A 14,727-nucleotide genomic window follows, 5' to 3' on the forward strand; every position below is an offset into this window, starting at 1 on the left:
TATGAAACAAAGGAAAATATACTGAGAAGTGATTAAAGTATAAAAATGATGTGGAAAAATGAAAGTTTTACAAACAAGATAGGAAATTACTTCATATCCCTTTAATTTTAAAAAATGATCAATATATATTTAAAGAAAATTTCTGTTTTTCCCTGGTAATTACAGTCTATCAACTAGGGTTAATTTCATTTTCAAGTAGTCTAATATCCAGCATCCTGGGCTGTGTGATTCCAGATAGGACAGAAGTTTATATTGTTAAAAATACTATTTCCTTTTTTTTTTTTTTTCCTTTATTGAAATGCTGGGGATACAACTCAGGGCCTCAAAGGCTTGGCAAGCTATCTAACACTGAGCTACAGCCAAAGCCCCAAGAATATTGTTCTATATAGATTAGATTTTAATTTATTGGAACTTTTATAATAATGTAATTTATATTTTTTGATCTACCTATTATTACTGTTCAAGTATTAATATTCTATATTAACATAAATACAATTATGAAAAAGTAATGCTTATTATATAGTATTTACTAATGTAATTTTGAGAATATTTAAAAGAAAATAGACACTTAAAAAGGTTAGCTCCAGGGGCTGGGGTTGTGGCTCAGTGGTAGAGCACTTGCCTCATACATGTGAGGCACTAGGTTTGATTCTCAGCACTGCATATAAATAAATCAGAATAAAATAAAAGTCCATCAACAACTAAAACTATATTTCTTAAAAAAAGGTTAGCTCTATAATAAAAAAGAGAAATAGTTTCAGATATTTATTCTGTCAGTTTAAGTCAGACAACCATATTGTATTACCATATGGCGATACTATAGAAATTTATCATGTTGAATAAATATTACAGGTATTTTATGAGAAAATGTTTTTTTTATTTGATCAGAAAGTCATGTAAATTTAGGTGGATAAGAGTATATGTTGAACTAAAACTTTCAAGAAATGAGATTGAAAGCAATTGATAGCTGTGATTAGGTTAAGGAAACTGGGAAAGAAGTGTCTTAAGTCCTTAAGTTTTCTTTCTCAGTAAGTAAGCTTTTATTTCACAAAGAAAAGAAAAGCTTCCATTTTTACCCCATATACAGATTGCAGAATCACATCAGTTACACATCCATTGATTTACATATTGCCATACTAGTGTCTGTTGTGTTCTGCTGCCTTTCCTATCCTCTACTATCCCCCCTCCCCTCCCCTCCCCTCCCCTCTTCTCTCTCTGCCCCCTCTACTGACATTCATTTGTCCCCCTTGTATTATTTTTCCCTTTCCCCTCACTTCCTCTTGTATTTACTTTTGTATAACTCTGAGGGTCTCCTTCCATTTCCATGCAATTTCCCTTCTCTCTCCCTTTCCCTCCCACCTCTCATCCCTGTTTAATGTTAATCTTCTTCTCATGCTCTTCGACCCTACTCTGTTCTTAGTTACTCTCCTTATATCAAAGAAGACATTTGGCATTTGTTTTTTAGGGATTGGCTAGCTTCACTTAGCATAATCTGCTCTAATGCCATCCATTTCCCTGTAAATTCTATGATTTTGTCATTTTTTAATGCAGAGTAATACTCCATTGTGTATAAATGCCACATTTTTTATCCATTCATCTATTGAATCAAAGTGTGAAATATGATATATCAAGAACTATGTAATGTTTTGAACAGCCAACAATAAAAAATTAAAAAAAAAATAAATAGAAGACAAATTATATTTTGTCTTTTTCAAATGAATACATATAAGATCCTAAACTAAAAGTTCATATCAGCCTTTTGATATAAGGCCATACTTTTTAGCTTCCCACTAATGGATATGAAATATGAAATTTCCATTTGTGAATTAACAAAATGAATTGGTTACCAACAAATTCAAATCTGTTTCTTATTTAAAAGTGAGCATCCATTGTTATTCCAAAGGAGAGAATCATTTTGAAAATAGTGTAAAAAAGACCAAATGACCTTTCAAATCACATCTATGTTGTCTAACCTGTGGTAAGAAAAATTCAACGTTCCTAGGAGAATTTACTTCTTTGGGAAGGAAGAAAAGAAAGATCAGCAAAGAGAGAATTAAAGTTATATGACATATAAAATGCAGACATAAACAAAAAGATTCAAAAATAAACTTTCAATCTTGATTATGTTTGAAAATGATTTCCAACTTTTCCTCAATTACCAATAAAATTACTTACTAAAAATCAAAAAAAAAAGAAAAGAAAAGAAAAGAAAAGCTTATAGACATAAATTTCTTTAACCTTTCATCTCCTCCAACTTGGAATTTATATGTATCAGTCTCAGATGATATCTCTAATTCCTTTATTAGTCTAGTCTTCCTAATGTCTTTTCTTCTGACCTTCTTTGAAGATACAGGTATTATTAAAGACACTTATTTGTCCTATCAAGGAATATATAGGCTAGTTGTGAATTGAATGTATAAATAGATGAAATGTAGCAAAGTTAGAGTTGTAAACAGATGTGATTATTCTTGACTTTATCTTTCAACAGCTCTTCATCCTGTCTTCTCTTTCAATATAGTTGTTTCTTAGAGTTATGTTTTCAGGCCTCTTACCATTCATTGTGTGTACTTACATTCCAATCCATCATCTCACTTGAGATCTTTTTCTCTACTTTCTGTACATCATTATCAAGATCACCCAGAAGCAACTCAAATATTACAAATTCAGCATATCCAAAATCAGTAAATTTCATTAAGAATTTTTGTTGACTCAAGCCAATGCCAAAATGAGTGAGATTTATTCTGTATATTAAATGAACTTTAGATCTGAACAGAAACTATATATATATATATATATATATATATATATATATATATATATATATATACACATACATACATACATACAAACTAATTATAGTAAAAGAATGTGATAAAATTTCATATATATTCAGCTTTTTATTTGGTTTTATCTTTGACTTCAGCATCCTTAAATAAAAGAAATACATTAATCATAATCCTTGGCTTATGATACATTCTCAAATTGTGTTCGTGTACCATCCTTTTTGTTAAAAAATTTATTTAGCCAGGCGTGGTGGCACATGCCTATAATCCCAGTGGCTCGGGAGGCTGAGACAGGAGGATCACAAGTTCAAAGCCAGCCTCAGCAAAAGTGAGGTGCTAAGCAACTCAGTGAGACCCTATCTCTAAATAAAATACAAAATAGGGCTGGGGATGAGGGGCTTAGTGGTTGAGTGCCCCTGAGTTCAATCCCCAATACCAAAAAAATTATTTAATAATAATTTAATTATTGATACATCATTCAGAAAGGCAAATAGAATATTTGACAGTCACTTATATCTGCCTGTTGGCATCTTGTATCACAAGTATGTCATTACATTTTTCGAGTTTTATGTCTTAATTTTTCATGAGTCCTTGTATGACTATTTTACATAATAATATCATAGGCAAATGTTTAATGATATAATGAATCCATTTATTTCCTTTCTCTATCAATTTTAGTCTTATAAAAGCAAAAGAAATATTTTGGGAACTAAGTTTTCCAGATTCCTTTTTTCAACATGAATTATTGCTTCTGACAATCCAAGTTGTAATCTGGAACAATATTCACTCACTGATATTTGTTGGTTTATGACCAGGGAAAGTTTTAAAGAGGGAGTGGGACAAGATAATTGAATTTGCCTCTTAACACTGAAAGAATTTGATAAGACTCATTTATGGCAGCAATATTTATGGTCATAAGTTATCTTTAAAAATAATTTTCTCCAATGATGGACCTTTTTACTTTTTTACTTGAATAGTAGGTACAAACTTTTGGAATCAAAATTAGAATCTACTCTTAAGAAGTCACTTGAAATAAAAGAAGAAAAGATTGCTGCTTTAGAAGCTCGATTAGAAGAATCCACAAATTATAATCAGCAATTGCGCCAAGAACTTAAAACAGTAAGTGATTTTCTTGGAAGGAATTTTAATTATCATTTATCTTATAAACATTTGGATGGAAAAGTATAAAATAAAAATGCAGATGTCATTTTATTAATATTTAATCTGTTCTTCTTTCATGCTAACTTTACCAAGTAAAATTATACAATTTTAGCAGGTTTCTAGAAAAACAGTTAACCAAATTTAAATTTCATCCAGAAAAGGAAATGGTTTTTGTTCACCATTTGCTACACCATCATGATATTTGTCACAGATTTTGCAATGGAACATGAATTGTTGGCAGAAGTTTAGCAACTTTGCTTAGTTAATGTGAATGATTATCCAAAATATAAAGTGAAATTTGGTGCCAGATTTTTTTTTAATCTAATTCACATCCTAAGTTTTTTTTATCCTATTAAATAGTATCAGTTTGTTACGAATAAAATTTACTTTCATGAAGCTACTCAGCTTGAAAATAAGTGGCTTTGGCTATGGGTTGGTGTATGTGTGTTTCAGGTCTAGAAGATAGAACTTATTCTTTCATTGTCTTCCACTTTTCAGCCATTTTGACATAACTGCTATGGATTAGCTTCCTGTCACATCAGTTGAACTGAAAGTCTATTGTTCTAAGCTTCTAATATTATGCATGAAAAGGCATATCACTTGAAAGCAGATTGTAAAAGTTAAAGACAAATAGCATAAGGTCTAAAATAACCACTGAAGTAATTTGGCAAAGATGTATAGCTAATATGTCCCCCAAAAGATAAACTGGAAGTCAAAAATAAATAAAAAGAAACAGGACAAAGTATAGTTTATACAAACATAAAAACAATAAAAGGATAGTTTTAAACCAGCTATATTAATAATGTACCCCAGTTTAAAAACAGTGATTATTAAATTAGACAAAAAAGCAAGACTCAATTATTTGCCACCTGAAGAACTTTGGGGAAAAATGATATAGCATTCTAATACTAATGAAAGAATGTTATTATGGTTATATTAATATTAGACTAAGTTGATTTTAGGGCAGTGAATAGTAACTGGGCTGAAGACATTCATTTTCCAATAATAAAGGGGAAATTTTAGCTCAAAATAATAAGATACATGTATTCATACCTAATAAAATCTTTAAAATACATGAGACAAGTACTGATAAAACTACATAGAGAAAGACAAATCCACAATTGTCATTAGAGGACCTAATACCAATCTCAACAAGTAAAAATGACTTCATCAATCAGATAAAAGGCTTTTATGAATAACTTACAGCAAATATCATCCTTAATGGTGAGAGACTACTTCCCCTTCAATCAGAAACAAAGCAAAAATAATTGCTCTCACTGTTTCTATTAAATGTACTGTTTATCCTAATCAGTGTATAAGATAAGACAAGGCAAAAATAAACAGATTTGAAAGGAAGAAATAAAAATGTTTATTTGGGAATGGGATTGTAACTCAGTGGTAGAGTGCTTGCCTAGCATGTGTGAGGCACTGGGTTTGATTCTCAGCATAAGGTCCATAGGCGGGCTGGAGTGGGGGCTCAGCAGTAGAGCGCTTGCCTAGCAAGTGCGAGGCCCTGGGTTCGATCCTCTGCACCACATAAAGATGAATGAAGTGGGGGTATTGTGTCCACCTACAACTAAAAAAGTATTTTTTAAAAAAAAAAGGTTCATCAACAACTAAAATATTTTTTAGAAGTTTTTACTTCCGGGTGGGGGGTGCTAGGGTTGTGGCTCAGTGGTAGAGTACTTGCCTAGCATGCACAAGGCGCTGGGTTTGATCCTCGGTACCACATCAATGTAAAATAAAGATATTGTGTCCACCTAAAACTTAAGAATAAATATTTTAAAAAAAGTTTTTACTTGCCTCTGACATGATTCTATTCACAGAAATCCTGAAAAATTTACAGAAAAATCTCTGTAGCTAAAGTGAACTTCTCAATGTTACCAAATAAAAGTTAATATGTAATAGTCTATTGTATTTCTATATATTAGCAATGAAAAGTTAGAAAATAATTTTTTTAAAACACCATTAAGCAACCCAGCTTCTTAGAGAAGACTATAAAAAATTAATGTGTAAGAATTCCGTACTATAAATTTAAATTTTAGATAATGTTAAAAGAAATTTAATAGAAGCATTCTAAAGAATATCTTAGTAAATGGAAAAGAGTACCATATTCATGAATTGGAATACTCAATATTGTTAAAATGACAGATCTCCCCAAATGAATCTCTTGATTCAGCATAATCCCAGTGAAAATCCAAATAAGATTAATATATAGATTAAGAATCAAGGGTGGGTGTTATGGCTTAGTAGTAGAGCCCTTGCCTAGCATGTGTAAGGCACCACATAAAAATTAATATAAATAAAATTTATAAAAAGGTATTGTGTCCATCTACAACTAAAAAATATTTTAAAAAATAATCTGATTCCAAAATTTATCTGGAAGTATTGACAGCATGTTTTTTAAGCAGCTGGAACTATCACATATACTGTTGGGAATTTAAGATGGTATAACTAATTTAGAAGTTTTATAGCACTTTCTCATACAGTCAGGCGTATGTATACTTAATCTTTGAAATGGCAGTTCTACTTCTGTTTATTCAAAGAGAATAAAAACAACTGAATTTTCATAACACCTTGATTTGTCATATTTTATTTTAAAAACTGGAAGTAACTCAATGACCATTAATTGGTAATTGAATAAGCAATTTTGATATATTCATATAATGGAAGACAACACAGCAGTAGAAAAGAAACTACTTATGCATTCAACACATGGATAAAGCTTAGAAATAGCTGGGGAAAACACAAAAGATTACATAGTGTGTGATTTCATTTATATGGCTTTTTAGAATAGGCAATACTAAATTTTAGTGAAAGAAATCAAAACAGTGGTTGCCTAGTTAGCAGTGATCTTTCTAGAGTGATTGAAATGTTCTGTCATGGGTATGTGCTGTTCTCAAAAATCACCAAATTTCACTTAAAAATCTGTGTATTAGTAACTGTATAGAAATCATACTTTTTTCTTAAAGATTACATTATCTTTGGGAACCATTAAACTTGAATTCATAATAACCTAATTTGCAACACTGTATTTTAATTAAACTTTGATAGATGAATTTAATAAAAATTAATTTGATTTAAATTAACCATTTTTTGTTACAAAGTTTATCTTGATTCAGTTTATTAATTTTTTGTTTGAACATAAGTTAAACATTTTGGTTTAATTGTATGTAAGGTAAAGAAAACATTTTATTTTTTAAAATATTTTTTAGTTGTAGATGGACAAAATACCTTTATTTTATTTATTTATTTTATTTTATTTTACTTTATATTATTTTGGTTCCAGGGATTGAACTCAGGGGCACTGAGCCACATACCCAGCCCTTCTTTGTATTTTGTTTAGAGACAGGGTCTCACCGAGTTGCTTAGCGCCTTGCCATTGCTGGGGTGGTTTTGAACTGTGATCCTCCTGTCTCAGCCTCCCAAGCCACTGAGATTACAGGCTTGCGCCAACGTGCCTGTATTATTTATTTTTATGTAGTGCTAAGGATCAGACCCAGTGCCTCATACATGCTAGACAAACGCTTTACCACTGAGCCACAACCCTAGCCTTTTATTTTATTTTTGTACTAGAGATTTAAACACAGGAACACTTAACCACTGAGCCACATTCCTAGACCTTTTAAATTTTTTATGTTGAGACAGGGTCTTGCTAAGTTGCTTAGACCTTACTTAGTTGCTGAGACTGGCCTCAAATTTGTGATCCTCCTTCCTCAGCCTCCCAGTGATTAGGATTACAGCATATGCCACCATGTCCAATTAAAGGAGACATTTTAATTTTAACCATGGACTAAAAATGAAAAACCTTGAATTTTATTCTCAGCTCTCCTTAATAATGGTGTATATCTATGACCTTTCTAAACCTAGAAGAGTCCCTGTAGGAAATTAATGTATAATAGGATAATGAAAATGTTGCCCACTCATCTTTTGTTAAAAAGGTGTGAAAAGAAAAATACCTAGAAAATCAGGATACCAGAACAACTATTAGATCATTTGCAAACTTTACATTCTCTCTTGCCATCTTTTTTCTTTCATCTGTCATTATTATTTTTAATTTATTTATTTGTTCTAATAAGTTATACATTACAGCAGAATGCTCTTTGATGCATTGTACACAAATGGAGCACAATTTTTGACTTCTCTGGTTGTACCCAAAGTAGGGTCACACCATTAACTCACTGATAGCAATACTAATTTGTTGAGTTACAGGTTTCTTAGTTCTGCAATAAATATTGAGCTATTTTAACTATATTCTTGTCTTAGCACAAACTTTAGGATTAATTTTAAAGTTTATGATAAACATTTAAGATAAATTAATGAATCAGGATAAGTGTAAAAATATCTAATATCTATATCCATTCTAGGTAATATATCTTTTTATTAAAAAACAGACATTTAATAGATACTTTCTAATCTTATTAGAAATCTTTTTAAGACTAATTATTAATATGTCAAAGTTTCATTTTTTTTCTTTACATAGGAATCTCTGTTAAATTTCTAAACTGGTTATAATAAATATCTCTACAAAGAGTTCTTAGTATTTAGCTGCATATCTGTGTCCAGTTAATCTATTCTTAAGGGCCATTTTCATCACACACTATAATCCTTGAAATTATAAAATACATTTTAGCAGCATGGTATAGAAGCAAATTTCTAATATTTCAAGGAGTGATTTTCATTTTTTAAAGCACAAGTTGTGATTATGTTAATAATGAGAATTATAACTTTGATTTTTCTACCCATAAAAATAAAATTCTAGGTAAAAAAAAATTATGAAGCTCTCAAACAGAGACAAGATGAGGAAAGGATGGTGCAGAGCTCTCCTCCAACAACTGGTGAAGATAACAAATGGGAGCGAGAAAGTCAAGAAACAACCAGAGAGCTTCTAAAAGTTAAAGACAGATTAATTGAAGTAGAAAGAAATGTAAGTAATTTTAAATTTTTAAAATATGAATGAAGTGTTTTAGAAATAAAGTGTAAAAACATCAAAGATAAATTAGTGAATCAGGATAAGTGTTATAGTAATATAGAGAGGTATATTAAATCCGATAATTTTGTCTATATAAGATGAACACATTGTTAATATTTTAATTAGCAAACAAAGAATATATCTTATCCAGTATTTTCTAGTGTTTTTGCAGCCTACTTTAAGAAAGCCACCTCAAAAGTAACTGGGTACGTTGGCATAAACCTATTATCCCAGCAACTCAGGAGACTAAACAGGAGGATGAAGAAGGAGCATTTAAAGCCAGTCTCTGGAAATTAGCAAGGCTCTCAGCAACTTTAAATTCACAATAAAAAATAAAAAGGGCTGGGGATGTAGCTCAGTGGTAAAATGCCCCTGGGTTTAATCCCCAGTACCAAAAGAAAGAGAGGAAGCATAATTGGCTATATTTATCTTAGATAAATTAGAAATTTAGAAACTGGGGTTTTAGTTTTGTCATTTTGTACTTTTGTCATGTACTTTTTTCACTGATTTATTGTCTAATAGGCAAAAGACTGAAGATCTAATAATTTAATAATAATCATCTCATTGTTTCAACTATTAGAATATCTCTCCTTTTTTTTTCAATCTCCACTTCCTTTTTTTTCTCACTCATACCCAATTCAAACTCATTCTCAGTGCAGTAGCCAGAGAGATCTTTTTTTTTTTTAAGATGACGGTAGTGCGATCGTCTGGCATGCGTGCGGCGCGGGTTCGATCCTCAGCACCACATACCAACAAAGATGTTGTGTCTGCCGATAACTAAAAAATAAATATTAAAAAAATTCTCTCTCTCTCTCTCTCTCTCTCTCTCTCTCTCTCTCTCTTTAAAAAAAAAATCCTCCTTTGCTCCATTGTCTGTATCCATCATAAAAAAAACCTAAAAATTAAAAAAAAAAAGATGACTTATTTTCTTTCTTTTTTATTTATATATGACAGTGGAATGCATTACAATTTTTATTACACATATAGAGCACAATTTTTCATATCTCTAGTTGTATACACAGTATATTCATACCAATTCGTGTCTTCATATCTGTACTTTGCTAAATATTGATCATCACATTCCACCATCATTAATAACACCGTGCCCCCTCCCTTCCCCTCCAACCTCTCTGCCCTATCTAGAGTTCGTCTATTCCTCCCATGCTCCCGCTCCCTATCCCACCATGAATCATCCTCCTTACATCAGAGAAAACATTTGGCATTTGTTTTTTTGGGGATTGGCTAACTTCACTTTGCATTATCTTCTCTAACTCCATCCATTTACTTGCAAATGCTATCATTTTATTCTCTTTTATTGCTGAGTAATATTCCAGAGTGATCTTTTTTAATATAATCCAAACCATGTCACTTCACTATTTAAAATCCTTTATGGCTTCCAGTTTCAATTAGAATCAAATTAATATTCTTTACTGTGTCTTGCCCTGCCTATACTACACTACTATTCTACCTCTTCCACCCTCTTGTACTTGGATTGAATCGGAGCTTCAATACCGCTTTACCACTGAGTTCCATATTTTTATTTTTATTTTTAGACAGGTCTCACTAAACTGATGAGTGTCTCATTAAATTCCTGAGGTTTACCTTGAGCTTGTGATCCTCCTGCCTTAGCTTCCTGAGTCACTGGGATTACAGGTGTGCACCACTGCACCCAAGTCCCTCTTTAAAATCTGAGAATAATAGTATTAAACAATGCCCGGCACATAATAAGTATATTAATTCTAATTATATTGATCTTTTCTATTTGTGTCTACCTTGAGACCTTTCTCTTTGTTTACCCTTCCCAAACACATGGCTGGCTTCCCTTAGCATTCAGATGTTATATCACATATCCTGCAAGAGGTCTTCTCTGACCCTTCTCCTAAGGAAGTAGCTATCTGCAACCTAAACAATTTACTATCATACTTCTTAATTGTTTCTTCATAGTGTTCCTCACTAGTGAAGTTATATTTTTTATTCATTAATTTGCAGTTTGTTTATTAAAAAAAACTGCACCTTAGCAGATAATTGTTTCATCAATAAATATTTTACCTTCAAAGATGACTAAGCTTAAGAAACTTAACCTGCTAGCAAGTAAAATAATTGTTATTTTTTAATTTAATTTTTAAATTGTTATTCTTTTAATTTAACATAAAGTAATGTACTTAATTAAAAACTTAAAGCTAAGCCAGGCACGGTGGCGCATGCCTGTAGTCCTAGCAGCTCCGGAGGCTGACGAGTTCAAAGCCAGCCTCAGCAAAATTGAGATGCTAAGCTACTCAGTGAGACCCTGTCTCTAAATAAAATACAAAACAGGGCTGGGGATATGGGGCTCAGTGGTCAAGTGTCCCTGAGTTCAATCCCCAGTAACCAAAAATCCCACCAAAACAGAACAACCAAAAAAAAAAAAGAACAAAAACCACTCATTTTTATTTTATAGCTTTAAAATAAAAAATTAGTCCTAACACCATTGATTCCTCCTTTGTCATCCAAAAGTAATCACTGTAAATGGTTTTATCTTCCCAACTGTTTGTGACTTATCTGTATATGGAAGTTTATTTCTTTTATAAATTTATGCCTCTAAGGTCATACTATATAAAATTCTTATTTGCATTTTTCAAATATTTTATCTTGGAAATTTCCCAATTTTAGCAAATATGATTTTATCTCATTTTGTTTAATGACTGTATACATTATCCCATAGTGTGGATATTACTATAGTTTATTTAAATAAATTTTACATTCATGGACATAAAGGTTATTTTTAGGTTTTGCTGCAGGGAATATCCATGTATAAATATGGGATGCTGAATTACAATATAATTATTAAACCAGTGGTAATATGTGTGTGTGTGTGTTTTCTAATTTTTTTTTTAGTTGTAGATGGACACAATATCTTTATCTTTATCGAGCCCAGTGCCTTGTACATTTTAGGTGAGCGCTCTGCCACTGAGCCACAACCCCAGCCCTGTGTGTGTGTTTTAATTGATGTTTTTTGTATTAGTCTTTAAAACTCATGCCAATTTTCATTCCCACTGATAGAGTACCTATCTTTAAAGAACTTGGGGTATTACCAACATTTTAGGTTGTGTTAAAGTGATAAGAGGAAATATTTTAATTTACATGTTTTAAATTATGAATGAAGTATGCATCTTTTCATATATTTATTAGCCATTTATAAACATGTAATTATTCAGGGATATACATATACTTATACACATGTATACACATATACTTCTGTCACTTGGATTCATAACTAGATTTCAGAAAATTTGGCTCACATGTAAAGTTCTATAAGGTGATACATTTTTTTCTATTGACTTAATAAATTTTCATTAGAAAAAAATTACTTGGTTGTCTCATTTTTGCCATTTGACAGTTATTGATAAGGTTATAAAAATGGTTAGCCCTGTTATAAACTGGTAATTTTTCTGCATTTGTCAGTATTACATTGACTAACTTTGTACTTTTTTATTCTAATTTTTTTTCATTTTCTGATATATCCTTTCTACTCTCAGCTATCTCTTCTTTTCATTATAGTCTAGAGGGATTTTTCTTATTTCTAGAGATACTCAGATAAATCATTAGAGCTTATACAATTTAGTTTCTAAAGTCTTTTTGTTCACCTTTTTGTACCAATATAGTATGTAAATACATCAGTATTTCATATTTTTCCAATGTAAATTCATATCATCCTTTATTTGAACAAATGAACAAAAGAAGAGTACAATATCAAAAAGCATCTTGAAATATTTTTCTTCCTCAGTTTTGGTTTTATGATATAATATATGAATCAAATAATGATCTGCCTTTTGTGTGTGTATGTGTGTGTGTGTGTGTGTGTGTGTGAGAAAGAGAGAGAGAGAGACACCAGATATTGAACCCAGGGGCACTTAACCACTGAGCAACATTCCCAGCCCTTTTTTAAATTTTATTAAAAACAGGGTCTCACTGAGTTGCTTAGGCCTGGCTAAGTTGCTAAGGCTGGCTTTGAACTCTCAATCCTCATGCCTCAGCCTCCTGAGTTGCTGTGATTACCGGTGTGTACCACTGCACCCATCTATGATCTGCCTTTTATACATTGACATGAAGTATATATGAGATGAAAATAAGTATTATCTTTGTTTCCTAGTATATGTAAGAGTGATATGTTGTGATTTGGTTGCAACTTTTTATGCATATTATAGTGACAATAGAGCAATTATGGCCTTTTTGTGTGTTAAAATTTTATTTCTAATATCTGATAGATTCTTCATTTATGGTTTTTTAATTGTTTTGGTACCAGGGATTGAACCCAGGGGTACTTTACCACTGAGCCACATCCCTAGCCCTTTTTTATATTTTATTTTGAGACAGGGTCCTACTATGTTGCTGAGACGAGCTATGACCTTGCAGTCCTTCTACCTCAGCCTCCCAAGCCACTGGGATTATAGGAATGTACTACCATACCTGGCTGTTAATACTTTTTGATGGCAATTTATTTTTTATGAAATTTGTAAATAATCTTGAACATGTATTATCCATAACAAGCATTTTAATGTTTGTCACATTAAATAAAATGATCTGTGATTTGTGTAGTAATTAACCTGTTATAAAATTAAAATGTGGCCATTTGAAATGAATATGTTCCATAATTCTATATTGAAAAAGAGTTTTACTAAGTGTTTTATACTGTGAAAAAAAAATAAAGAAAAGATGTAATATCTGTTGGGTCTGTTATGGACTAAATTTTTTAAATAGATGAATAACATTGTTTCAGTAAACCTGCTTTCTTCCATATATTTGTACTTAAAAAATACTTAGTTTTGCTGCTATCCCCAGGACCACCACTCACCTATGTATATATTTGCTTTGAGTAAATTAGAAAAGACACGCTCTCTTAGCTGGATACAGCCTTAGTACTTTTGAGCAGTATTAAAACCATTAAACTGGGCTCGGGTTGTGGCTCAGCAGTACAGCACTTGCCTAGCATGTGTGAAGCCCTGGGTTCAATGATCAACACCACATATAAATAAATAAAATAAAGGTAGGGTGTCCATCTACAACTAAACCCCATTAAACAGAAAATCTCATTCTAGTTTCTTGGGTTAAATACATTTAGAATGGAATATTTAGGACATTATAAAGCAAATAGGACATAGGCAAAATAGTATATTAAGTTTTTACTATTATTGCCTTTTTTCTTAGATGAATGTTAATTGCATAAAATTCCAGTGTCCATTAAAGAAATACATTTGATGTTGATTTTATTTTTAAAATATGTGATGGCTCTTTCTTTCTTTCTTTCTTTGTTAAGAATGCTACACTGCAAGCAGAGAAGCAAGCTTTGAAAACTCAACTGAAGCAACTTGAAACACAGAACAATAATTTGCAGGCTCAGATTCTTGCTCTTCAGCGGCAGACGGTGTCATTACAAGAACAGAATACTACTCTTCAAACACAGAATGCCAAGCTTCAGGTTGTGATGTAATGTCTTTGGAATATGTAACCAAACTCTTGAGTTATATAGTTAAAATAAGGGAAACTAGACATTGTTTCTTAGTGAGTGCATTTAATAATTGAAGATAAAATATATTTATTTAAAATTAAAAAAAAAAAAAAATATATATTTATTTAGTTCCATGCCAAACTTTCGAAAAGCATTTTTTAAAATGTGAGAGCCTCTATGTATTTATTAATTCACTCCAAAAATTTTATAAGTGGCTCTCCTTTTTTTGTTGTTGTTATTGTTTGTTTGTTTTGTTTTTTTGTTTGTTGGTTGTTGTTTGTTTTTCTTACGGTGCTGGGGATTGTACCCTGGGCTTTGGTTATGTC

The 14,727-nt window shown here is 31.4% G+C and overlaps 1 protein-coding gene across 5 annotated transcripts in view; it reads left to right on the plus strand.

Annotated features, from left to right (window-relative positions):
• The window catches only part of Ccdc88a (coiled-coil domain containing 88A), a 124,341-nt gene that overhangs the window by 80,828 nt on the left and 28,786 nt on the right, over window positions 1–14,727 (plus strand). For all 5 annotated transcript variants that reach the window (XR_006847034.2, XM_046423777.2, XM_046423785.2 and 2 more), the window contains exons 17-19: window positions 3,761–3,902; window positions 8,707–8,871; window positions 14,210–14,371. Coding sequence is in view for 4 of the 5 variants with exons in the window: in XM_046423777.2 (XP_046279733.1) it covers window positions 3,761–3,902; window positions 8,707–8,871; window positions 14,210–14,371 (469 nt within the window). In the remaining variant the exon portion in view is untranslated. The remainder of the gene's footprint in view (window positions 1–3,760; window positions 3,903–8,706; window positions 8,872–14,209; window positions 14,372–14,727) is intronic.

The sequence above is a fragment of the Marmota monax genome, unplaced genomic scaffold (assembly GCF_021218885.2).
Source record: "Marmota monax isolate L192 unplaced genomic scaffold, Marmota_monax_Labrador192_F-V1.1 WCK01_AAM20220418_F8-fsc00015, whole genome shotgun sequence".
Lineage (NCBI taxonomy): Eukaryota > Metazoa > Chordata > Mammalia > Rodentia > Sciuridae > Marmota > Marmota monax.